Source organism: Vipera ursinii, assembly GCF_947247035.1.
Source record: "Vipera ursinii genome assembly, chromosome: 2".
NCBI lineage: Eukaryota > Metazoa > Chordata > Lepidosauria > Squamata > Viperidae > Vipera > Vipera ursinii.
Window position 1 is genome coordinate 15,808,637 of NC_139513.1, and position 26,539 is coordinate 15,835,175.

Here is a 26,539-nt window from a genome sequence, read left to right on the forward strand (position 1 = left end):
TTAATGTTAGTTAGATTATGATTGTTATATTTGTAACCCTGTACTCAGCTCTGGGAAGTGGGGGAGGGACAGGGGGGGAAGGGTGGGTTGGTTTTGGGGTATTGTAATTTTTATAAAACTTTTCAATAAAAAAAGGCTATGGTCTTCCCAGTTGCAATGTATGGCTATGAAAGTTGGACCATCAGAAAGGCTGAGCCCCAAAGAATTGAAGCCTTTGAACTATGATGCTGGATAAAACTCCTGCGAGTCCCTTGGACTGCAAGGCGATCAAACCGGTCAGTCCTAGAAAAGATCAACCATGACTGCTTTTTAGAAGGCCTGATCCTGAAGTTGAAACTTGGCCACCTTATGAGAAGGAAGGACTCACTGGAGAAGAGCCTAATGCTGGCAAAGGTTGAGTGCAAGAGAAGAAGGGGATGGCCGAGAATGAGGTGGCTGGATGGAGTCACTGAGGCAGTATGCGTGAGCTTAAATGGATTCCAGAAGATGGTAGAGGATAGGAAGGCCTGAAGGAACGTTGTCCATGGGATTGCAATGGGACCGACACAATTTCGCAATTAACAACATGGACATTAGGTCAAGGGAAGTCACTCAAAGTTGACTCAAACGGCGAGATGGGCATTGATTAAGTTTAATAATGAATAAATTTAAGAATAAAAAGATAATGCAGGGGTCAGCAACCCGAAAAAGGAAAAGAGCCACTGGGAACCGGTTCCATCACACATAAAAAAAAGTGGGAGCCGCGTGCGTGTGTCCATGCACGCGCATGCGCAAAAAACGTTTCTTGCGCGGACGCGCACGGTTGCCTTTTTTTTAATGTGTGATGGAACCGGTTTCCGGTTGCGCGACGGCAACGGCCCGTCTGCAAAGCTGCCAAAAGTGGCAGCTTTGCAGACGGGCCGCGGCAGCTTTCGCAACAAGCGGGGCCGCTACCCATTCTGAGAGGTGCGCGCGCACCTCCCCAAACCTCCCCAAACGTCGGCAGGTCTCTGTACCTCCGTGCGAAGCCACGCGAAGCTTTTCATCAATCCTAGTAACAGCAACCTGGGGGGGGGGTCGCGAAGGGTTTGCACTTAGGTCCCGTTCGTGAGGAGTTTGCAAAAGTCACCCGACCGAGGTTGCAGCAAAGCGGCCTCCTCAGGAAGCGAGGCGGAGGCGGGGCGTCCCAGGGTATCCCTTTCCTATTACCTGAGGTGGAGGGCCAATTTTTAAATCCTTTTCGCCCTCCACCACCGCCTTTTGCCAACGAGGACGGGCGGTGCCCTATGGATAGGTGGCCAAGTGTCATAAATCAAAGGGGGGGATTTAAGGTACTGCATTTCTGCATCCCCCATATCTGCGGCTCCCCAGCTCCTGTGCAGTGTCCCCTTTTTTTGCACCCAAACGCACTCATCTTTAATTTTATTATTATTTTAAAAAATGCTGCCCATCTTTTCCTCCGAGTAGTTGCAAAGTAGCTGCTGCACCCTAGAACAGAGCAGAGCAGAGACAGGTGGCACATTCTCCAACGGTGCAGACAGAACTACGCCTCGCTTCTCTAGCCCCAGAGGCGTGATGCCCGGGCCAGCCCAAGCCGTCCCCCGGAGGTGGGCAGGCCAGGCAACCGCACTCCCGGGTTGGGTGGCGTTCCATGCAGGCAATGGTCCGCTTAGAAGCCCTGCGCTTCTAAGGGAAAGAAGCCGCGCGCGGGACTAGAGAGCACAAAAAGCGCACGCTCTTTCCAGGCGCCGCGCGCCAAGCGGGGGCAACTGCAGAAGCTCCATCCTGCCGGGAGCTGGGTCTGCGAGGCCGCCCCACCTCACCTCTGCCGCAGGTACTGGCCAGTACGAGGCAGCCCAGCGTGAGAGAAACTAGCCGAGCACAAGCCATGTTCTCCCGCACCGCACGCCAACTCCAAGGACGTCCAAGTGCCCGGAGCCTTCACCGGCGAGAGGAGGAGCCGCTCTGAGCAGGGTGAGGGGAGGGGCCACTTCGAGGGGAGGGCGCCCGGGACGGCCCGCACCCTCGTGAGACTGGGGTGCAGCAGTGCCCGAAGTAGAGGGGTCAGTTGACGTCGAGTCTGGGAAGTTTCCAGGTGTTGTGATGGACTTTATGAAGTTTTGCTCCAGTTCCCTCAATCCAGTGAGGATTTTTCAAGAGCCTCCAGTGTTAGTACAAACACTTTCAGATACGCACTGCTCCCCTCCCCAATCTGATTCTCCCCAAAACACAGAGGCAATTCATAGCAAAAGAGAGATTCAGAGGAGGGGGGGAATGGCTTACCTCATGGGTCGGCAACCCGCGGCTCCGGAGCCGCATGCGGCTCTTTGAGCCATCTCCTGCGGCTCCCAGCCGCCCGGTGCACGCGCACCTCTTCAAACGGGCAGTGGTGCGCGCGCACCTCTCCAAATGGAGAGTGGCACCGCCCGTTCCAAGAGGTGCGCGCGCACCTTTCCTTAGGGCGGAGGTGCTCGCGCACCTTTCCAAGCCGCCACCGTCCCGTCGGAGACCTGCTGCGTTCACGGCAGCTGTGCAAACGGGATGGCGGCGTTTTGGAGAGTGCGCACGTACTCGCCAAAACGCCGCCATCCCGTCCGGAGACCTGCCGCGTTCGTCAAACATTGACGAACACGGCAGCTGTGCAAACGGGATGGCGGCGGTTTGGAGAGTGCGCGCGCACCTCTCCCAAGCTGCCGCCGTCCGGAGACCTGCCGACGTTTGGGGAGGTTTGGGGAGGTGCAGCTTTGCAGACGGGCCGCGGCAGCTTTTGCAACAAGCGGGGCCGCTACCCATTCTAAGAGGTGCGCGCGCACCTCCCCAAACCTCCCCAAACGTCTGCAACTTTTCATGGTGGCTGAAGTGTGAATCAGGTAAGCCAGGGTTCGGCAACCCGAAAAAGGAAAAGAGCCACTGGGAACCGGTTCCATCACACATAACAAAAAGTGGGAGCTACGTGCGTCCGTCCATGCACGCGCATACTTAAAAACTGTTTGTTGCGGATGCGCGCGGTTGCCTTTTTTTTATGTGTGATGGAACCGGTTCCTGGTTGCGCGACGGCGACGGCCCGTCTGCAAAGCGAATTAAAAGCAGCCTGCCGCCCAGGAGACGGAAGCCAAAGCTTTGACCGGGGAGCGTTAGGAAATTAACCTCCCCAGGTGTCTCCCGGACTGGGTCCAAGAAGCCACCCCCCTTGTATCTCATTAGGTGAAAAGAAACACAAAAAGGGGGGGGTGGGGTACCATGAAAGTGTCAAGAGGTGAACGTGGCAACCGGGGGTGGGGTGGGGGGGCTGTCTTCCACAAGACAGCGCTACCTCAGGAAGACCAGAAGGGGGTCTCGCCTATTCTTCTGTGCTCTCCTCCACCCACCTTTCGGGCTGAGTCTAGCGGCCGGGGACTCTGCTTCCCCTGTTTGGCGGAGCGGACTCGCTCGCTCGCTCGCTCCATACCAGAGTCTAGCCAAGGCGAAGTGGCGTCAGAGCCAGGCTTCAGCAGCCTGCGCGGCAAGGAATACCCTGTGTGGCCTCGGCTCTCGGAGAAGCCCTGGCTGTCCGCTTCCTCGATCCACGCTGCCATTTGGGGCCCACACGTTTCCCAGGCAAATCGCGGCGCCCAGCAGGCGAGGAAACACGCCCGCTCCAGTCACCCCCCCTTCCCTCAGGAGATGCAAAGCAAGTGACCGCCCGGAGCGCGGGCTCTCCGGGAGCCGCCTCCGCTTCCCCAGTCCTTGCGGTTCTCGCTTGCTCGGTAGGGATCTTTCCCGGGACTGGCTCGCTGGCTTTTCCCTCTAAGCTAGACATTGTGGAACCGCTTTCCTCAAACTCCCCCCCCCTCGGTTCTGCTCTCTCCATGCGTTCTCTGCAGAAAGTGAGGGGAGGGGAGCATCTAACCTTAAATCCTTAACCCTCCCCATTGAATCCACCCAATAAGACCCCCGATCGGGGGAGGGAGGCAGCCGGCCAGAAACCAGGAGCTCATAAAATAATAATTTCCAAAAAAAAAAATTAAAAAAGGGGGAGAAACACCCTTTATAGCACAAGCGAGTCACTCAGCCAGTCCTCCCGCCGTCCCTCCCCGAGTGAAGGACAATAGCTCTCTCCTTCACCACCACCACTACCCGCAGCCCCTTGACACCAGAGCCCCAGGAAGGAGGGGGGGGGAGTCCATTGTGTATGCCCGGGCTCGACAATTTACGAAACAAAAACAAAACCACACACGCACACACACACACACACACACAAATACAAGAGAGGGAAACGAGAGAGTGGCTCCTCCTCCTCCTCCTCTTCTCCAAAAAGGCCTGTTGGAAAACTACACAGAGCAGAAGCGGCAGCCAGGAGCCCACCATCTCTCCTCTCCCGCTCGCTCTCGCCGCTCCAGCCCTGGCGAGCCAAAGAGACAAAAGGCCCCGAGCGATAGGAAGGGGATCTCTGCCCTAGAGCGTGGGGGGAAGGGAAAGGGGGGGAGGAAAGGCCCGATCGCTTTGTGTTACCTGCCGTGAAACCAGTCCTTGCAGGCGTCGCACTCGATCATGAAGCGGGTTATGTCGTAGGGCAGCCTACAGATGCAATAGACGGGCACCGTCGCCATGTTAGCTCCCTTCAAAACAACACTGGATCCCAAGGCAAGCGAGCCATGCGGGAGAGTCAGCCAGCCCAGCCTGCCCAGCCAGGCAGCAGAAAGAAACAGGCAGGCAGGGCGCGGAGGTACGGAGACCTGCCGACGTTTGGGGAGGTTTACCTCCCCAAACCTCCCCAAACTTCAGCAGGTCTCCGGACGGCGGTGCCTTGGGAGAGGTGCGCACGCACTCTCCAAACCGCCGCCATCCCGTTTGCACAGCTGCCGTGTTCGTCAATGTTTGACGAACGCGGCAGGTCTCCGGACGGGACGGCGGCGGCTTGGAGAGGTTTGTGCGCACCTCCGCCCTTCGGAAAGGTGCGTGCGCACCTCTCGGAATGGGCGGTGCCACTCTCCATTTCGAGAGGTGCACGCACACCACTGCCCATTTGAAGAGGTGCGCGCGCACCGGGCGGCTGGGAGCCGCAGGAGACGGCTCAAAGTGCCGCATGCGGCTCTGGAGCCGCGGGTTGCCGACCCGTGGTCTAGGCCATGGAAGAGAAGGATTGGGGGGGCATGATAGCTGTCTTCAAATACTTGAGGGGCTGTCACGAAGAGGAGATAAACTTATTCTGTAGGGCAACAGAAGGCAGAACAAGAAGTTTGTGGGTGGAAGGTTGTCAAAGGAAGATCCAACCTAGAAGTCAGGAGAAATTTTCTGTCAGTGAGTGCAATTGAAAAATGGAATAGCTTTCCTCCTGGCTTTGTGGATGCTCCATCATTGAAGGTGTTCCAGAATAAACCAGACAGTCATTTGACGGGTTATATAAGGCACCTGCCTTGAGAAGTGCATTGGACCAGAAAACCCCTGGGGTGCTTTCCCACCCTATGATGTTATGATTCTAGATTTAGAGGCAGCTTAGAAAATTGGTACATAGCAGCCACATGAAATTGCTTCTGGTAAGGGGCCTTTTTAAAGAAAAAATATTAGGCAAACTATAAGATAAAAAGAGAAAAATTACAGCAGCAAATCAAGGATGGGCAAGATTAAAAAAAGTGCATTAAAAAGACAAAAACGGATTTACATATAGTAAATCAGGTGAATATTGATAAACATATTGTAACAATATTCGTTTCCTATCTTTGTAAAGGAGGCCCAAAATTTGTGAATTTCTACCTCTAGTTTGAATCAATTTGTCCTTCATGTATCTACTGTGAATAAAGGCAAAGTGCTGAACAGATGAACCAACATTAAAAGTTAAACCTCAAAGCCTTCTCTTAACCATCTATTGTATTTGCCTACAATGGCTTGTTATTTACGGTAAGTCAGCCCAATCATTGTCTCATTGTTCTTTTATTCTAGATTCCTCCATGCATCAGAGCTCAGATGCAATAGCTGAAAGGGCCACTCTTGTCATCCAAAACCTGCAAGATGTACATTAGAAATAGCAGTGCAGGGTGTCCCTCTAAAAAGGTTAGCCTGGTGATCAGTCGGCCATGTGCTTTGGTGGGATATTCTATTCTTCCCTTTTGTTTTCTTTTTAAATATGTATTTTAGAAATATTTCTTCTACCATATATTCACAATTGCCCCCCTCTTTCTTAGTCCCCATTCTCGAGGCCCTGCTGCATATTTTTCTCTCTGTGACCTAATGGAGACTTCTGTGCAAGCAAATTTACAGAAGTACATGGCATTTAGCATTCAGCAGATATAGGTGGTCCTCCTTCAGGAATGATATGCTGGGTGCTCTCGGATGCAGCCTTTGCCAGAAGGAGTGAAGTTGGCTGCCCTGGAGCATCTGGCCTGATGTTGCTGCTATGTCCTAAAACCTTGGGATCCACATTAAATAAGTCATAAATATTTCGGGGGTAGAGAGGTTTTGATCTCCACTGAGAGTCGCCCCTAGGAAAGCTGATTGTGCAATTGTGTAAAATCGTCATGAACGTTTGGGGCTCAGCACATAGGTATAATCTTCTGATGTAACTAATTAGCATCACATTTCACTAGGCTATGTTGCAAAGGTCGGTTGCTAGAAGTCAGAAACGACTCAATAGCTTTTAATGGGGGGGGGGGGAACCGTACAAATGCCTTAAGCAGATAGGAGACTAGCGTGTTTTTCGCCACCGATCGGCGGCAACCTCTGTACCTAGCAAGCCGACAATAGAGAACATGGCATTTGTGTTTGAGTTTAAAGGAGTTAAAACCATCGAGTACTATATATTGCTAGAAAGGAGGGGAGGAGAGTGGAAGCGCCTAGAGCAGGGGTCGGCAACCTTGGCTCTTTTATGACTCGAGGACTTCAACTCCCAGAATTCCTGAGCCAGCATAGCTGGCTCAGGAATTCTGTGAGTTGAAGTCCGCGAGTCATAAAAGAGCCAAGGTTGCCGACTCCGGGCCTAGAGGAACCTCCTCTTCCTGATCACTCTTGGGAGGAAGATGGTGTGCAGGGAGGATTTTGTGCTCTTCCCAGGGTCGAAGCAGCAGCTGGACGGTGAGTGGAGGGCAGGTCGGAGGAGAAGCCGGGAGCGAGCGGGGCTGTTGGGCTTCCTCCACGGCGTCCAAGCAGAGAAGCAACTAGGCTGAAGCAGGTCAGCTGCTGCTGCTGCATTTTCCTTCCCTCCCCAACTTTTCAGTCCGCTGGTGCTGCAGGCTGTTAAACTGGGGGCTGCAATTTTTGTACTGGTGGGAAGATTTAAAAAGTCTCCTTCAAGCGAAGGTTGATTCTTTGGGAATGGCTTCTCTCCAGACGTCGTGAGTGCTGCATCACTGGAGGTTTTTAAGAGGAGACCGGACAGCCATTTGTCAGGAATAGGAATAGGATCTCTTGCCTGAGCAGAGGGTTGGACTAGAAGACCTCCAAGGTCCCTTCCAACTCTGTTGTTCTTTTTTTTTTTTACAATTTTTAAGAACTAATTTTCTATTATCACATTTGATTAGTGCTTAATAAACATCGTGTTGTCTAGTCCAATTTGTTTGCTTAATAATACAAGTTAGTTCTTTCTCTCTACCCCTTTTCTCCAAACATTGATGAAATAAATTCCATGTTTGAAAATATTCTGTATCTACTTTCTCTTTGATCCTCAATGTAAGGCTGTCCATTTCAGCACAGTCCAATATCTTCTTGGTCTTTCTTCATTCTTCCAGTGCTGAGCAAATACAATCCCTGCTGCTGTTAATACATGCAATATTAAATGTACCCTTTGCTTATTAAATTTTTCTGATATTATACCTAATAAAAAGAGTTCAGGTTTAAAATCTACATGTTTCCCTAAAATGTTCTTGGGTCTTTTGGCCCAATGTTTTTTTCTTTAACACAAGGCTCCCACATACGGTAATACAGGGCAGGTGTTTGATGACATATCCAACATTTACTGCACATATTTTTAAACCTTTTTGCTAATCTAGCAGGTGGTAAATGCCATCTATAGAACATTTTATGTCAGTTTTCTTTATAAGAACTTGCCATGGTCATTTTATAATTTCTTTCCCAAAGATTTTGCCGTTTCTGTTATTCTATATTATATCCAAAGTTTTCTGTCCACTGTATCATTGTTTCTTTCACTTGCTCATCCTCCATTTTTGAATTTAATAGAAAGTTATATAGTTTCTTAATCAGTTTTTTATCAGAGGTCAACAGTGTCTGATCAAACATTGTCTGTTCTTTATAAAAGTCATATATTTTCTCATCTGTATCATAGTTCGATTGAATTTGAAAGTAAGGCCACCATGATAATTCAGTACCCTGGTCTACAAGCTCTTGTTTAAATTTTAATTTCCCTTAGATATCCTTTATATGTCAATTTTTTTCCATATTTCACTTGGTTCGGGTGAACAAATGCATCGTTGAAAGCAATACTAAGATTCTTAAGTACCTTTTAGCTTTTAGCTTTTCGCATACAAGAAGTAGTGTATTTCTTTTATAATGATTTTGAAAGTATCTATGCATGCCCTCCTAGTTGCGGATCATGTCCTTCTGGATATAACAGTCTTTTATGTCTGAGATTTATCCATTCTTTTAGCCATACTAAGATACGTGCTTGATAATATAAGACCCAATCTGGTAATCTGTATCCTCCATTTTCTATGAATTCTTGTAGCATTTTCAGTTTAATTCTGGCTTTCCTTCCTTGCCAAATAAATTTCAAAATCAAAGGAATTTTATGTAGTTATGTTTTATCATTGCAAATTTTGCTGTTAGGTATATTCCGAAATATATAACTTTCCTAACTATTTGAAAATCCATTTTTTTCTGACAATTGTTCTTTTTGCCTAGATGTAAGGTTTTTTTTTTATAGGGATGCGGTGGCTCAGTGGGTTAGGACGCTGAGCTTGTTGATCAGAAGGTCGGCAGTTTGGCAGGTCGAATCCCGAGTGCCGCATAACAGAGTGAGCGCCTCTTACTTGTCCTAGCTTCTGCCAACCTAGCAGTTTGAAAGCATGTAAAAATGCAAGTAGAAAAATAGGGACCACTACGGTGGGAAGGTAACAGCGTTCTGTATGCCTTTGGCGTCTAGTCATGCCGGCCACAAGACCACGGCGATGTTCTTGGACAAGCGCTGGCTCTTCGGCTTTGAAACGGAGATGAACACCGGCCCCTAGAGTCGGAAACGACTAGCACGTATGTGCGGGGCAACCTTTTCCTTTCGTTTTAAGCTTTTTAACTATAACTTTTGTTTTTACTCTATTTATCTTCAAGCCTGCAATTTCTCCAAATTCCTCAATCCTTTTCAATAGTTTAGGGCAGACATGTCAAACTGGTGACATTGCGCGACATATGGGGACCGTTTGCCTTTGCCTGCAATGAGGTGGGAATGGCTTCCGAGTGACATGTCCGGACCGCAGGCTGGCAATTTTGACACCCCTGGTTTAGGGGTTCTCTGCAATGTTTCTTCTGTGATAAATACCAAGTCACCTGCAAATGCTTGTAATTTATAGCTTTCAACTTTTATCTCCATTCCCTTAATTTCTGGGTCTTGTCTGATGTTCCTCTTTAAAACCTCCAATGTCAATATAAATAGCAATGGGGACAATGGATATCCTTGTCTTGTTCCTTTCTTTATGTTAAAATTCCCTACGTAGTTCCCATTTACAATTACTTTTGCTGTTTGTTTATGATATGTTGTCTGAATTAATGTATCTTCAAAGCATTTATAGAAGTCTGCAGGAAGTCTATCCGGTCATGAAGTTTTATCATTTTTTTTTTCTTTTTATAGCTTCCAACATTGTTATTTTTTTGTTTAGCATGTTTTTAAAGTTTTCTGGAATTTTTGGTAGATTGGCTTTTTCCATATGTTGTCTTTTTCCCAGAGAGATTTTTTTTCTGTATCATATCTTTTTTCATAATATTCTTTAACTATTTTTTATTGCCTCATTTTGGAGTTGCACATCTCCCTTCTCATCTTGCAATTTGTTTTTCAAATTTTTCTCTCTTTTTTCAATTTATAAGCCAGCCATCTTCACAGTTTACTTGCATTTTCGGAAAAAAAATGTTTTGCCCTTCTGATTTGTTAAGCCAATTCTTCTGACTTATTAGGCTTAATTTATGTTTAATTATCTCCATTTGTCTTTTAAGAGGTTTTTTGTGGATCTTTTTGAAGTTCTAGCTCCAATTTTTTAAACTCTTCCTTTAGCGTTGTACACTGTTGCTTTTTCTCTTTATTCTTTTCAGCCGTATCAGTTATAGCTAATCCTCTGAAGTATGCTTTGGCTGTATCCCATATGTACTGGAGTGAAATGTCTTCTTTTTAATTTTCTTTGAAAAAGAATTCCATTTCCTTAACTGTTATCTCTGAAATTCTTTCTCTTTTAATAAGAGTTGATTCCGTGTCCACCTTGATTTCTTCTTTACTCCTGTCCAACTCAGCTTTATCGGATTATGGTCAGCCCAAATATTGGATTCTATCTCAACTTCATATATATTATTCTTAATTTAGGGGACGTCCATATCATATCCATTCCAGACCATGATTTGTGTCTATTTGAATAAAATGTATACTGAGTCTTTTTTGGGTTGATTTCTCTTCAAACTTTCTGTACACAGATTTCTTCTGGTCTTTTAACAAACACCTTACGTAATCTCTTTCTTCCTTTTTCCCTTATTTTACAACTTTTGTAAACTAATTTTTCATTCACAATTGCGTTAAAGCCTCCTACTAAACAAATATTTTGATATTCGATTTCCAATATTTTCCTGTGTAGTTTTTGATAAAGTATTTCTTGTTTATTGTTTGGTGCATATATTGCTATTATCAACATCTTTTTTGATTTATTGTCATTTCCACCATTAAAATTCTTCCTTCAAGGTCCCTTCCAACTGTGTTATTCTGTTATCCATCAGTTAAAGCTGCCACATCTCTAAAATTAGATGAAAAGCTTTGACTGTAAACTATTTTGGGACATTTTTCCAGGCTTGAAAGACATAGATTTTCTCCATATATACTTTTGTAGAAGTGTGTAGCTATATTTTTCTCTCTATACATATATCTGGAATTACCTCCATCACTTTCAGATCTATTTTATGATAACCCTTTTTGTATTGCTAAGGATTTGTGATTGACCAAAGTCAACAAGAAATTTTACCCAAATCAACAACTGAATTTGATTGAATGGATATTTGAACATGGATGTCAGTAGTATTCCATGTATCAGATGAATCATAAACAATGTAAGAGATTATTCTATCTTTGTGGCATGTTTGCTTTTTCATTCTAATGTATACTTTTTTCACACCTCACCATTTTATAAAAATTAAAGTTACACTTTTCTTTAAATCTAATAGAAAAGAGGATGGGAAGAAGAGCACTCTGGACAGCTAAGAATAACAAGCAACAATGAAAAGGAAAGCAAATCGAGCTGGAAATTAAAATATTTTCCATTTCCTTCAGAAAACCACACAATTCTCCTCCTCCAGCAGCTCTTAGAAAAAAAAAGAAAATCAAGAAAGATTTCAAGCTGGAAAGAGTAGATTATTCAAAACTCAAGGATACCTTACATGAAAAGTCAAGGGAGATTATTTTTCATTCAGTAAAAGAGGGAAATATCTGGAAATCAGTGGAGGAAAAAGTGACTAGGAAACTCAGGAAGAGCAGAGAGTAATCCAGGCCTCGCCCTGTGAGGAAGAAAACGGATTGAATGAAAGCACCACTAAACAAGGGATTGTCCATATTTTTGACTTCCTCAAGAATATCAGCTGTGGAAAAGCTCCGTATTTGTGTTTATTGTTGGAAAAGCACATATTGCAAATCACAACTGATTATGCACAAGAGGAGCCAAACAGGAGAAAAGCCATAGAAATCATCTGATTGTGGCAAAAGCTTTGGTCAGAACAGCTCTCTTGTTGTTCATGGAAGGACCCACAGAAGAGATAAGCCATAAAAGCACTCCTAGTGCAGTAAATGCTTTAGTGAACATGGCAACGTGGTGATACATCAGAGGATTCACAGCAGGGAGAAAAAAATATGACTGCATTGATTGTGTGAAAGTTTCATTAGAAATTCCGATGTCATGAGACAACGTAGGATTCACACAGGAGAGAAACCCTTTGAATGTCCTATCTGTGGGAAAAGTTTCAGTCACAAGTCCAACTTGGTGAAGCACCATAGTACTCACACAGGAGAGAAACCCTTTGAATGTCCTATCTGTGGGAAAAGTTTCAGTCACAAGTCCAACTTGGAGAACCACCTTAGGGCTCATACAGGAGAGAAACCATTTGAATGTCCTATCTGTGGGAAAAGTTTCAGTTGCAAGTCCAACTTGGTGAAACACCAGAGGACTCACACAGGAGAGAAACCCTTTGAATGTCCTGATTGTGGGAAAAGTTTCAGTCAGAATTCCATCATGGTGACACACCAGAGGACTCACACCGGAGAGAAACCCTTTGAATGTCCTGATTGTGGGAAAAGTTTCAGTCAGAATTCCATCATGGTGATACACCAAAGGACTCACACTGGAGAGAAACCCTTTGAATGTCCTGCTTGTGGGAAAAGTTTCAGTCAGAATTCCCACCTACTGGTACACCAGAGGATTCACACAGGAGAGAAACCGTTTGAATGTACTTATTGTGTGAAAAGTTTCAGTCAGAATTCCAGCCTTTTGAAACACCAGAGGATTCACACAGGAGAGAAACCATTTGAATGTCCTGAATGTGGGAAACGTTTCAGTGTTAATTCCAACCTAGTAAAACATCAGAGGACTCACACAGGAGAGAAACCCTTTGAATGTCCTGATTGTTGGAAAAGTTTCAGTCAGAATTCCCACCTAGTGGTACACCAGAGGATTCACACAGGAGAGAAACCGTTTGAACGTCCTGAATGTGGGAAAAGTTCCAGTCTGAATTCCAGGCTTGTGAGTCACCAGAGGACTCACACAGGCGAGATACCCTTTGAATGTCTTGATTGTGGGAAACGTTTCAGTCAGAATTCCAGCCTTGTGAAACACCAGAGGACTCACACAGGACAGAAACTGGTTGAATGTCCTTATTGTCAGAAAAGTTTCAGTCAAAATTCCAGCCTTGTGAAACACCAGAGGACTCACACAGGAGAGAAACCCTTTGAATGTCCTATATGTGGAAAAAGTTTCAATCACAAATCCAGCTTGGTGACACACCAGAGGAGTCACACAGGAGAGAAACCCTTTGAATGTCCTGATTGTGGGAAAAGATTCAGTGAGAATTCCAGCCTTGTGAGACACCAGAAGTCTCACACAGGAGAGAAACCCTTTGAATGTCCTGATTGTGGGAAATGTTTCAGTCAGAATTCCCACCTGGTGAGTCACCAGAGGTTTCACACAGGAGAGAAACCCTTTGAATGTCCTGAATGTGGGAAAAGTTTCATTTATAATTCCGACCTGGTGAAACACCAGAGGACTCATACAGGAGAGAAACCCTTTGAATGTACTGATTGTGGGAAAAGTTTCAGTCAGAATTCTTGCCTTTTGAGACACCAGAGGACTCACACAGGGGAGAAATCTTTCAAATGTCCCGTTTGTGGACGTTACTTCACTCGTAAATCATCCCTTATTGCACATGAGGAAATCCACATGAGGCTAAAGTTGAAGAATTTAGAAAAGGCTTGAAACTCATTTGTGATCTCCCATTCAAACTGTAGTTGAGAAATTGAGTATTTGAATTGTGGTCTGAATCTTTTTACTCAAAATGTGTTTCAGGACTAGACTTGTAGGTGGAGAGAAAAGGAAAAAGGAAAAAGGCAAGCTTCCTATTTCCGGTTAGCAGCAGCAGCAACTGGATATTTCCTTTTGTAGAATTTGTGGATTTCCTCAAAAAGGCTTCTGGGTGATAGTTTTGTATATTGATTATGTAATTCCCATATGTGGAGTTTCAGGTCTTCTATCTTGATTTTCTCCAGATTTTGAGGCCCAGAATTCCTCAGCCAGCGTAGAAAAGGTCCTCAAGATATAACTGTCATGGGGCTTGCAGTTATGGTTGCATGTTGAAAGTGCCATTAATTGAGATTTCTTTCCTAAACTACCCTGATCTCTCTGATGCAGCCATTAATCGGATGTGTAAGTCACTAAGTGGAACACTGGCTCCCTTAGGGTTGGGGAAAGCTCTTGGAGGCGTATTGCAGGCCCAGGTTTGCCTGTCATAGGCATCTCTAGGCCTCCCTGAACCTCCGACACACCCTGTGCTGTTTCCCAACCCTTGTGCTGCCCGGTTGTTTCCCACCCCAGGGTCTCCACAGGCTTTTTCTCCCTCCTACTGGGTCCCTGCACGCCTCCCAGCCTCCTCTTTCTTTTTAAGATTTCTGATCCTCATGTTGGGGAAGGAGGGGAGGGCATTCATCCCTGGCTCTCGGGACTGTGTCCTGGAAGCAGCTGTTATTTTCAGTGGGCCCTGGCTTCTTCCCTGGACCATGGGTTTTTTTTTTCTGCCCAAGATGGCAACGGTTGCTTCTTGAGCTTTGTGCTCCCTGTGATGGGCTCCAAATGAGCTTTGGGGGAAGCACAACCGTGGCGACGACCCGATGGAGAGGTTGGAGGGGTTAACAGCAGTCGGGAGCCGCTTTTAAGCGGCATGGGGGCTCTTCTTGTCTTTTTGTGATCCCGCTGGCCCGAAGATTGGCCAAGGTGTGGTGTGCCGGCTGTAGCGTCGCTGCTTCCAGGAATCAGCTGGTAGGCTCCCTTCTCCTTCCGGAAGGCCTCCTGGCCCAACGATCGGCTGAGGTGTAGCCACCCCATTAGGAGCACTGCCGTTTCTAGCAACACCAGGGGGGCTTCCTCTTCCTCCTGGAAGGCCTCCCGGCCCGAATATTGGCCAAGGTGTGGTCGTGCTGTTTGGAGCGCTGCCATTTTTACAATCAGTAGGTGGGCTCCCTTCTCTTCCTGGAAGGCTTCTCGGCCTGAAGATTGGCCGAGGCGTGGCCGTGGCATTCGGATCGCCGTGTTTAGCTGTGCTGAGGCTGCTTTTCTTTTGGGAGGCCTCCCAGCCCGAAGATCAGTCGGAGAATGGCTTTGCGGCTGGGACGATTGCTGGACGTCTTTGGCTCTTTGGAGATATGAACGGGATGGGCGCCCTTTTTTGGGGTGGCGTGGAGACCCCTTCTCCGTTTTGGATGACCTGCTGGGCCAAATACCGGCTGAGATGTGGGAGGGGGCTTGCCAACTATTGTCCCCCTGTCATGGTCCGATCATTATCTCCTGCGGCTGGTCTTCCGCTATGTCACACACCCCCCGCCGCCGGGCTGTGGAACCGACCTGGTGGTTCCGTCCCAGGCGCCTAATGGACCCAGAACGGTTCCAGATGATGCTTGGGTCTTTACCTATCTCCCTCACTCACAGCCCGGTCGATGCCTTGGTGGATGCCTGGGGAAGGGCGGCCACTGAGGCACTCGACCGTGTTGTACCATTGTGACCCCAGACCCGGCACAGATCCCGTTGGGCCCCATGGTTTTCTGTGGAGCTCCAGGAGATGAAGCATCGGAGGTGGGGTCTAGAGAGCGGTTGGAGGTCCACCCGGTCTGAATCTGACCGATTGCGGCTAAGAGCCTTCACAAGGTCTTACCTCACTGCGATGAGGACGGTGAAGTCTAATTACTTCGCTGCCCTCATCGCGTCCGTAGATAATCACCAAGCCGCCCTGTTCAGGGTGACTCGCTCTCTCCTTGATTGGGAGACGAGGGAAGGAACCCTTACAGGGGCGGGCTGAGGAGCTTAGTCATTGTATTTTATTGTATTGCCCTGTACACCGCCCTGAGTCCTTCGGGAGAAGGGCGGTATAAAAATTAAATAAATAAATCATCTGGTGGACAAAATCGCTCAGATCCAGACCGGTTTGGACTCTGACTGGGCAGAGTCTGACGTGGAGGAATTGAGCGGTCTTGAGCATGTTATCTGGACTGAGTTCGACCCTGTTTCCCCCGATGACGTGGACAGGATAATGAGGAGACTGAGCTCCACCACTTGTTTACTGGATCCGTGCCCCTCCTGGCTGGTTTATGCGGCCTGGGAGGAGATACGAGGCTGGTTCCAGGCAGTAATAACTGCTTCAATGAAGGAGGGTATCTTTCCCGCCACCTTGAAGGAGGCGGTGGTGAGACCCCTCCTCAAGAAGCCTGCCCTGGACCCGGCTGTTTTAAATAACTTTCGTCCGGTCTCCAACCTTCGCTTTCTTGCGAAGGTTGTTGAGAGTGTGGTGGCGCATCAGCTCCCTCTGGTCCTGGATGAAGCGGATTATCTAGACCCGTACCAATCGGGTTTCAGGCCCGGGTACAGCACGGAGACGGCATTGGTCGCTCTGGTGAATTATCTCTGGAGGGCCCGGGACAGGGGACATTCCTCTGTCCTAGTCCTATTAGACCTCTCAGCGGCTTTCGATACCATCGACCATGGTACCCTACTGCGGCGTCTCAGGGGGTTGGGAGTGGGAGGCACTGTTTTATGGTGGTTCTCCTCCTACCTCCTGGGCTGCTCGCAGTCGGTGTTGACGGGAGGGCAGAGGTCCGCCCCGAGGTCTCTCGTTTGTGGAGTCCCTCAGGGGTCGGTCCTCTCTCCCCTCCTGTTCAACATCTACATGAAACTGCTGGGCGAGCTCATTCGTGGTTTCGGGGTGGGGTATCAGTACGCTGATGATACCCAACTTTTTCTTTCCACCCCAAACAAACCCAGTGATGCACTCGATGTGATGTCCTGTTGCCTGAAGGCGGTCTGAGTTTGGATGGGGAGAAACAGGCTTCGTCTCAATCCTGCCAAGACTGAGTGGCTGTGCATACCGGCATCTTGGGTTAGCCAGGCCGTTCCATCATTAATGATGGGGGGTCAGGTGTTACCCACTGTCGATAGGGCTCGCAACCTGGGCGTCCTCTTGGATTCATGGCTCAATTTTGAAGACCATATAGGAGCCATGACCAGGGGGGCTTTTGCCCAGCATCGCCTGGTGCGCCAGTTGCGGCCCTATCTGGACCGAGATGCCCTATGCACAGTCACCCATGCGCTCGTGACCTCCTGGCTAGACTACTGCAACGCTCTCTACATGGGGCTGCCCTTGAGGACCACTCGGAGGCTTCAACTGGTGCAGAATGCAGCCACGCGAGTTGTTATGGCAGTTTCCCGATACTCCCGTGTAACACCTCTTCTCCGTGAGCTGCATTGGCTTCCGGTTGCCCCCCGGGTGAGATTCAAGGTGCTGGTAATGACCTATAAAGCCCTAAATGGCTTGGGTCCGGATTATCTAAGGGAACACCTGCTGCCGGCATCAACTTCCCTCTCAAGCCTCGCCCGGAGAGCAGGAAAACAAAGCGACCGAGACGAGTGCTGAGTTCTCAGGAAAAGCATTTAATGAAGACAAGCAAACGAAATCCGAAGGAAACAAAGCCAGCGTTGGCTGCTACCCGCACCCAACGCTGTTAAATACAAGTTGCACGTACACGCCCACGGCCCACCCGACCGCACCCACATCCGCCCATCCCCTACTTAAGGAGTGTCCCTCCCAAACACCTCCTTTTATGTCCCGTCCCGACACCCGGTACCCTCCACCCGCCTGTGCTGGGCCAGGCCTAGGGCTCCTTGAGGCCACCGTAACCGGCAGAAAGTGGCCGGGCTGGTGTGTGCATGTGTGCGCCGGCAAGGCTCCAGCTGACCTGGCAGTCCGCCGCCGCTGCTGCCGTTGTAGTGCGGAAGCGGCTCGCCTCCGGTCGAGGACGTCGGGGCACGGTGCAGGGCAGGCATGGGCGCAGAGACGAGGTGCCGGTGAGTCAGGCCTGCAGTGCCGGTGAGTGTCAAGCCCGCAGGGCGCGACATTCCCATCGTCCTGTGCACTCCCACAGGGAGGGCCTTCTCAGGGTACCGCTGGTTAAGGAATGCCGGCGGGTTATTCCCAGGGGAAGGGCGTTCCCTGTGGGCGCGCCGGCCCTATGGAACCAACTTCCCACGGAACTCAGGACTGCCCTGGACCTTCGCTCATTTCGCCGGGACTTGAAAACCTGGTTCTTTGAGCTGTTTGGCCCAGACTGAGGGGTTTTAATTTAATTTAATTTAATTGGGTTTTAGTTTAACTTCAGGGACTGTAATTTAATTATAGTTTTAATTGATTTTAATTTTGTATACTATGTATTTTAATTTTCCCTGTAAACCGCCCTGAGTCCTACGGGAATAGGGCCGTATATAAATTTTAATAATAATAATGATGATGATGATGATGATGATGATAATAATAATAATAATAATAATAATAATAATAATAATAATAATAATAATAATAATAATGCGGTGGACTTGTGGAAGTGGCTGCCATTTGGCCATACTGTCAAGCAGAAGAGAGACAAACCTCTCTGCTACCTAACTTGAGGGGGAAAAAGTACAGTTGAAAATGTTTCATTGTTGATAAGGGAAAAAAATGGGTATTTTCACTGTTGCTATGGTCATGAGGGTAGTGACCGATTTTATTTTCCTGGGCTCCAAGATCACCACAGATGGGGACTGTAGCCAAGAAATTAAAAGACGCTTGCTCCTGGGGAGGAAAGTCATGGGAAATTTAGACAGCACACTAAAAAGAGAGACATCACCCTGCCAACAAAAGTGTGTATAGTCAACGCTATGGTCTTCCCAGTTGCAATGTATGGCTATGAAAGTTGGACCATAAGAAAGGTTGAGGCCCAAAGAATTGAAGCCTTTGAACTGTGATGCTGGAGAAGACTCGTGCTAGTCCCTTGGATTGCAAAGAGATCAAACCGGTCAGTCCTAGAGGAGATCAACCCTGACAACTCTTTGGAAGGCCAGATCCTGACATTGAAACTCAAATGCTTTGGCCACCTTATGAGAAGGAAGGACTCGCTGGAGAAAAGCCTAATGCTGGGAAAGGTTGAGGGCAAGAGAAGAAAGGGACGACAGAGAATGAGGTGGCTGGATGGAGTCACTGAGGCAGTAGGCGTGAGCTTAAATGGACTCCAGAAGATGGTAGAGGATAGGAAGGCCTGGAGTAACGTTGTCCATGGGCGACAACGACGAGATGGGCAGTGATTAAGTTTAATAATGAATGAATTTAATAATAAAAAGATAATGTAATGCTCATTACCCAAGTCTTGCTCAGTGATACAGTGGGTTTCTAATGTATAGAATTGTTAACTTGTAATCTGTTTCTTGTGCAATCTGCATCTCTAAGTAATCTGTTTTACTCATCTTCCCTTCCCTCATTTATAAATTTAAATTTTCAGTTTCAATCATACATCATTCCCACCACTCTCTGCCTCTGATGACATTAGCTGCAGTTATGCTTCTGCCTCTTAATTTATTGTTGCATTGCTATCTGTCCTAGTCCTAAATTCTATGAAAATACAGCAATTCATTAGGCACAGTTTAAAAATTAGAACGGCTAACTGAAAAATTTTTCATTGGCATCCTTCTCAGATTCAGCAATTGTCTTCTCCATCACTGCCCCTCTGACAGAGGGAAATTAGGACATTTCATACCAGATAACTAAGCTATGGTTTCCCTCTAAAACAGCCATTTGTTTTGCCAGAAGGTTCTTGACACATCTGAACATTGGGCCAAGAAAATGCAGCTCAGTGGTGAATAAAATAAGGTCCTACACCTAGGTAGGAAAAATGAAAAGAGCTGGAATAGAACATGTAATATCTGGCTCAACAGAGGAATCTAGGTGTCCTAGTGGACAATTAGGAGCAAGGAATCTCAAGACAACGAGAAGTGATAGTACCACTTTACACCACGCTGGTGAGTCCACACTAAGAATACTGCGGCCCATTCTGGTCCCATGACTCAACACATGTTGAGTCCCTGGAAAATATGCAGAGAAGAAATGATAAATGGTCTGGACGCTAAATGACAAACGGTTGAGAGAGTTAGGTATGTCTAGGCCATGGAAGAGAAGGATTGGGGGGGTCATGATAGCTGTCTTCCAATCCTTGAGGGGCTGTCACAAAGAGGAGATAAACCTATTCTCTAGGGCAGGGGTCAGCAACCCCAAACAGCAAAAGAGCCACTGAGAACCAGTTCCGTCATACACACAAAAAAGTGGGAGCCGCAAAATGTGCACGCGCTTGTGGGCACGCACGCACATGCACAGAACAAGCAAAAAATACACCACCCCCTACGCCCGCACCACATCCCGAGCTGCACGCACCTGTCGCTGCCCAGTACCGCCAGCTTACGCGGGGGGGGGGAGAGACGGACTCAAAGGCGACGGGCACTGGGTTGCGGCGACGCCTTCAGCCCGGACACCGCCAGAGCCACCCGAGCACCCTCCCCCTCTCCCGCGACCTCCAAACCTCGGTTTGATGAATGCAGCAACTCTTCAAATGTGGAGGCGGAGGTTTGGGGAGCTGCGCAGCTCTCCAAACTGCCGCCGCCCTGTTTGCAGAGCTGCTGCATTCCTCCGTGTTTGAAAGAAACACAGACGAACACAGCAGCTGTGCAAAGAGGACGGTAGCAGTTTGGAGAGTGTGTGTGCACCTCCAAACCGCCGCCGTCCCATTTGGAGACCTGCTGCGTTCGTTCATGTTTGACGAGTGCGGCAGACCTCCGAACAGGACGGTGGTGGTTTGGGTAGGTGTGCGCGCACCTCTCCAAACTGCCGCCGTCCCGTTCGGAGACCTGCCGCGCTCGTCAAACATGGACGAACGCGGCAGCTGTGCAAACGGGACGGCAGCAGTTTGGAGAGGTGCGCGTGCACTCTCCAAACTGCTGCCGCCCATTGGGAGACCTGCTGCGCTCGTCAAACATGGACGAACGCGGCAGCTGTGCAAACGGGACGGCGGCAGTTTGGAGAGGTGCGCGTGCACTCTCCAAACCGCCATCCCGTTTGGACACCTGCCGCGTTCGTTCATGTTTGACGAGTGCGGCAGACCTCCGAACGGGATGGCGGTTTGGAGAGGTGCGTGCACACTCTCCAAACCGCCGCCGCCCGTCGGGAAACCTGCCGCGCTTGTTGAACATGGACCAACGCGGCAGCTGTGCAAACGGGCTATGGCAGCTTTCCCAACGAGCAGTGCCGCTGCCCGTTCGGGCGGAGGTGCGCGCACACTCCGCCCATTCAGAGAGGTGCGCGCGCACCGCTCGGAACGGGCAGTGGCGCCGTTCGTTGAGAAAGCTGCTGCGGCCTGTTTTCAGGCTGCTGCCTTCCTCTAAAAGTGGCAGCCTGCAAACGGGCCGCAGCAGCTTTCCCAACGAGCGCCGCCATTGCCATTTGGAGAGGTGCGCGCGCACCACTGCCCGTTCGAAGAGGTGCGCGCACACCGGGCGACTGGGAGCCGCAGGAGACGGCTCAAAGTTTTGGGCAACAGAAGGCAGAAAAAGAAGTTCGTGGGTGGAAGGTTGTCAAAGGAAGATCCAATCTAGAAGTCTGGAGAAATTTTCTGTCAGTGAGTGCAATTGATCAATGGAATAGCTCTCTTCCTGGCATTGTGGATGCTCCATCATTGCAGGTTTTCCAGGATAAACCAGACTGTCATTTGACTGGGGTTATATAAGGCACCTGCCTTGAGAAGTGGGTTGGACCATAAGACCCCTGAGCTGCTTTCCCACCCTAGAAAATTGGTACAGAGCAGCCACATGAAATTGCTTCTGGTAAGGGGCTTTTTTAAAGAAAAAATATTAGGCAAACTATAAGATAAAAAGACAAAAATTACAACAGCAAAACAAGGATGGGCAAAACATTAAAAAAGAAAAGAAATGTGCATTAAAAAGACAAAAACGGATTTACATATAGTAAATCAGGTGATTTGTAACAATATTAGTTTCCTAGCCTTGCAAAGGAGGCCCAATATTTGTGAATTTCTACGTCTAGTTCGAATCAATTTGTCCTTCATGTATCTACTGTGAATAAAGGCAAAGTGCTGAACAGATGAACCAACATTAAAAGTTAAACATCAAATCCCTCTCTTAACCATCTATTGTATTTGTCTACAATGGGTTGTTATTTACGGTAAATCAGCCCAATCATTGTCTCATTGTTCTTTTATTCCAGATTCCTCCATGCAACAGAGCTCAGATGCAATAGCTGAAAGGGCCACTCTTGTCATCCAAAACCTACGACATGTACATTAAAAACAGCAGTGCAGGGTGTCCCTCTAAAAAGGTTAGCCTGGTGATGTCGGCCATGTGGTTTGGTGGGATATGCTATTCTTCCCTTTTGTTTTCTTTTTAAAAATGTATTTTACAAATAGTTCTTCTACCATATATTCATCATCGCCCCCTCTTTCTTAGCCCCCATTTTTGAGGGCCTCCTGCATATTTTTCTCTATCTGGCCTAAAGGAGGCTTCTGTGCAAGCAAATTTACAGAAGTACATGGCATTTAGCATTCAGCAGATACAGGTCCTCCTTCAGGAATGGTATGCTGGGTGCTCTTAGATGCAACCCTAGCCAGCAGGAGTGAAGTTGGCCCCCCTGGAGCATCTGGCCTGATGTTGCTGCTATGTCCTACAACCTTGGGAGCCACATTAAATAAGCCATAAATATTTCGGGTGTAGAGAGGTTTTGATCTCCACTGAGAGTCACCCCTAGGAAAGCAGAAGAAGTCAGCGTTGATTCCGCAGCACAATCAACGCTGCTAAATAGCCGGCAAGGCCGACACCCACCACCACGCCCTTAATTGCCTAATCACCCCCTCACCCTACTTAACCACCACCCCCCTTGGCCCCTGCCCTTTGGCACCCGCCCCCAGGTACGTATCCTCCCCGTCCCACCACCATTGCAGCCGGTAAGCCACCCCCCAGCCCAGACCACCCCCCTTTTCCCCTCGGGCCCGCACACCCTCGCCACCCCCCACAGGTCCCCAGACCGCCGCGAACTGCACTGCTTGGGCCATTCGCCGTTGGTGCTTGCCATGCAGTCCCTCGGCAGGCAAAGAGGCCGGCAGGGCTTCGGAGCAAGCCGTCTGCAGAGACGGGTTTCCAGGGGAATGCTGTGCTGGTGCGCGTCCTTGGCCCCTCCCCGTTCTGCCAGAAGGCCCTGCTGCCTCCTGGGCCGCCCTGGCGCTCTTCCTCGGCCGGCTGCACATTTCTACGGGTGCTCGCTGGCCTGCCGGAAGGCCCCGGTGGCTGCTGGGGCATCGAGGGAAGCGCGGGTGGCTGCTGGGCCGTTCTGGCGGCCGCACTCTTCCCCGGCTCGTTGGAAGGCCGCAGACTCTGGCAGCTGGTCATGGGCCCAGTGAGTCACTCCGCGGCCTCACCGGGTGTCGGGCGTGTTGAGCCCGACATGCCGCCCCCCCTACCAAGGGTCCTCCTGCAGGTGTAGAAGACAAAGGCACACAGTCACTCACTCCGCATACACCGCCACCCCCCCGTCCTCCTGGCCTGTTAGGGTGGGCGCGGTGGAACACCCGAACTAGGCGTGGAGCGTGGACGTCTTTCCCTGGCACCCACGTTGCCTCCTCCACCGGGTACCCCTTCCACCAGAGAAGGTACTGTATGGTACCCCTCCGCACCATGGAATCCAGTACCTACGGCACCTCGTACTGGTCGGCACGAACGGGCCCGGGGCCCCCCTCCCCTGCTGCTGCAGTAGCCGCGGGAGCGGGCTTTAGCAGGCTACTGTGAAACACTGGGTGGGTCTTACCCTGGAACTTCGGCAAACGTAGTTGCACCGTTACCGGGTTCACCACCTGCACCACCCGGAACGGCCCAAGGTACTTGGGTCCTAGTTTTCGGCAAGGGACCTGTAGCCGTAAATACCAGGTCCCCCACCCGTGGTGTAACAAAGGGCCTTCGCTTCTTGTCTGCCTGTGCTTTGGCCGCAGCGGCAGACTGTTCCAAGGCTTCCTTCGCCGCCCCCCATGCGTCCTCGATCTGTCGCATCCACTCCCGTGGCGAGCATGCGGCCCCTTCCTCCTGAGCACATTCAGCGAAGCGGACGAAGTCGTGGCTGGCGACCACCCGGTATGGAGAGAAGCCATTACTGCTATGAACCGCGTTATTGTACGCCACTTCGGCGAGCACTATCAGGTCCACCCAGTTGGTCTGATAAGAGACGTAGCTCCATAGGTACCATTCTATGGCGGCGTTGGCACGTTCCGCAGCCCCATTGGTGCTGGGGTGGTAGGCCGTACTCAGCCCCTGCGACGAGCCAATATGTCGCAGGAATTCCCTCCAAAACCGAGCCGTGAACTGCACCCCTCTGTCTGAGATCACACGGTGCGGCACCCCGTGCAACCGGTACACCTGTGGTCGTCAGCCACGCCAGCTGACGGGCTGACGGCAACCCCTTGCAAGGAACAAAGTGTGCCTGTTTGGAAAACAGGTCGACTACTGTCCAAATGACGGTGTGGCCCTTGCTCTCCGGGAGGTCCACGACAAAGTCCATGGCTATGTCTTGCCATGGCCGGGTAGGGTCAGCCACTTGCTCCAGCAACCCCAAAGGTTTTCCAACCTGGGGTTTTGTAGTAGCACAGACGTGGCAGTGCCGTACATACTCCTCAATGTTGTTCTTCATACGGGGCCACCAGAATTGTCGGCGCGCCAGATGTAGGGTCTTCACGAACCCGAAGTGTCCCGCTTGCCTGGCGTCGTGACAGCCGAAAAGGACTTGTGCCCGCACGGATTCGGGTACATACAACCGTGTCCCGTGCCATGCCAGGCCTTCCCGCATGGTCAAAAGTCCCGGATTGCTCCGCAGCCAAGCGTCCTCCTGGAGGGCCCTTTAGAGTGCCTGGTCCAAACCCTCCTCTGTCACCCGTCCAGCGCCCTCTGTTCCATCTCCCTCCTCTGTCAGTGCTGGGATGAGTGCCTGCACCACCTCCTCCCTCTTGCTGTCAAATTGCGGCATGCGGGATAAGGCATCCGCTAGAAAGTTCCGTCCCCCCGGCACATACTTCAACACAAACCGGAAGCGACAGAAGTACAACGCCCATCGGACGTGTTTGGGCGACAAGCGTCGAGGGGTCTGTAGGGCCTCCATGTTTTTATGGTCCGTCCACACCTCGAATGGATGGGAGGCCCCTTCCAAATGGTGCCGCCAAGTCTCCAAGGCCCAACGTACCGCGAAAGCCTCCTTCTCCCACACCGCCCAGGCCCGTTCGGTGGGGGTCAGCTTTTTGGAGGCATATGCGCACAGCTGCAGGACCCCGGAACGGCTCCGCTGGAGGAGGACGGCCCCAAGAGCAACATCGCTCGCATCCGCCTGCACTACGTAGGGCAAGTCGGGGTTTGGGTGCCGCAAAACGGGCTCCTTAGCGAAGAGGGACTTCAGTTCCCCGAAGGCTCGCTGACACGCCGTGGACCACTCCAATCTGAGCCCTGGCCGTGGGTGTATCTTCAGTGGTCGTGTTTGAAGAAGGTCTGTTAACGGCAGGGCGATGGCCGTGAAGTGTGGGATGAACTGTCTGTAGAAGTTGGCAAAGCCGAGGAAACTCTGCAACTGTCGACTGGTCCGTGGGGCCTGCCATTGTTGAATGGCGTGTACCTTCCTGGGGTCCATCTCCACTCCAGCTGCCGATATGCGATACCCAAGGTAGTCCAGCTGGGACCTGTGGAACTCGCACTTGGACAGTTTAACGTAAAGCTGCGCTTCCCACAGTTTTGTTAATACCTGCCGCACAAGAACGACATGCTCGTCCAAGGTGTCCGAGTAAATGAGGATGTCGTCGAAATACACTAAGACCCCTTGGTACAAGAATTCATGCAGGACCTGGTTGATCAACTGCATGAACACAGCTGGGGCCCCCTGCAAGCCGAACGGCATCACTCGGAACTGGAAACTGCCAAGGGGACAGTTGAATGCAGTCTTCCACTCGTCCCCGGCTGTGACCCTAACCCGGTAGTAGGCCTCCCTCAAGTCCAACTTGGTGAACACCCGGCCCATCGCCAAATGGGCCAATAGGTCCTTCATCAGAGGAAGGGGATAGAGGTGCTCCACGCACACCGCGTTAACCCCCCGGTAGTCCACACATAAACGAAGGCCCCCGTCCATCTTCTCACGCCGCCACTCGAGACCGTGCAGGCTGGATGAACCCCCTCTCCAGGTTCTTATCGATGTACCTCCGTAACCCCTGCATCTCTTTTGGTGACATAGCATACATGCGGGGCTTGGGCAGTCTGGCACCGGGTTCAAACTCAATGGCACAATCCGTGGGCCGGTGGAGCGGCAACGAGTCGCATTCCCGTTCGTCGAAAACGTCCATCAGATCAGAGTAAACCCGGGGCATGTGCACCTTCGGGTCCTCCGCAACCCCGCAAGCCTTCTCCCGCTCCCCCGTGTCATCCGGGCCCAGAAAGGAATGGTGGAGAGGGGGCTCGGGGCCCAAGCCCAAACGAAGATGACAGCAACCCCCCTCCCACCAGATCGTGGGGCCCCATTTGTCCAACTAAGTGAGCCCCAGGATGATGGCCTCTGTCATGGAGGGTACCACGACAAAGCGCAAGGTCTCCCAATGGGCCCCCAACTCCAGCAGGACTGGTTCAGTAACATGGGTGATAGGAGCCCCTCCGAGGAGTGACCCGTCCACTTGCTGGAAGCGAAGAGGGGTTACCAGGCGTCGTAACCGGATACCCACTGTGGCCGCGGTTGCCTGGTTGATAAGGCACCAGGTGCTCCCTGAATCGAT

At 50.0% G+C, this 26,539-nt stretch overlaps 2 protein-coding genes across 2 annotated transcripts in view; one reads left to right on the forward strand and one right to left on the reverse strand.

The window, feature by feature from the left end:
- Positions 1 to 7,337: 7,337 nt before the first annotated feature.
- The window catches only part of LOC310634740 (uncharacterized protein), a gene marked incomplete at both ends in the record, with an annotated part of 362,395 nt that continues 343,193 nt past the window's right edge, over positions 7,338 to 26,539 (reverse strand). The window contains one exon of the mRNA XM_083353275.1: positions 7,338 to 7,356. Within this exon, the coding sequence (XP_083209401.1) occupies positions 7,338 to 7,356 (19 nt within the window). The remainder of the gene's footprint in view (positions 7,357 to 26,539) is intronic.
- LOC310635357 (uncharacterized protein) lies at positions 12,275 to 19,058 on the forward strand. The gene is made up of 2 exons (XM_083354206.1): positions 12,275 to 14,618; positions 14,811 to 19,058. Exon 1 carries the CDS (start codon positions 12,372 to 12,374, stop codon positions 13,605 to 13,607), a length of 1,236 nt encoding a protein of 411 aa, XP_083210332.1. The 5' UTR covers positions 12,275 to 12,371; the 3' UTR covers positions 13,608 to 14,618; positions 14,811 to 19,058.

Bases quoted from the DNA above. Each gene is read 5' to 3' on its own strand.
- LOC310635357 (XM_083354206.1), top strand. From the start codon at position 12,372: ATGGTGACACACCAGAGGACTCACACCGGAGAGAAACCCTTTGAATGT.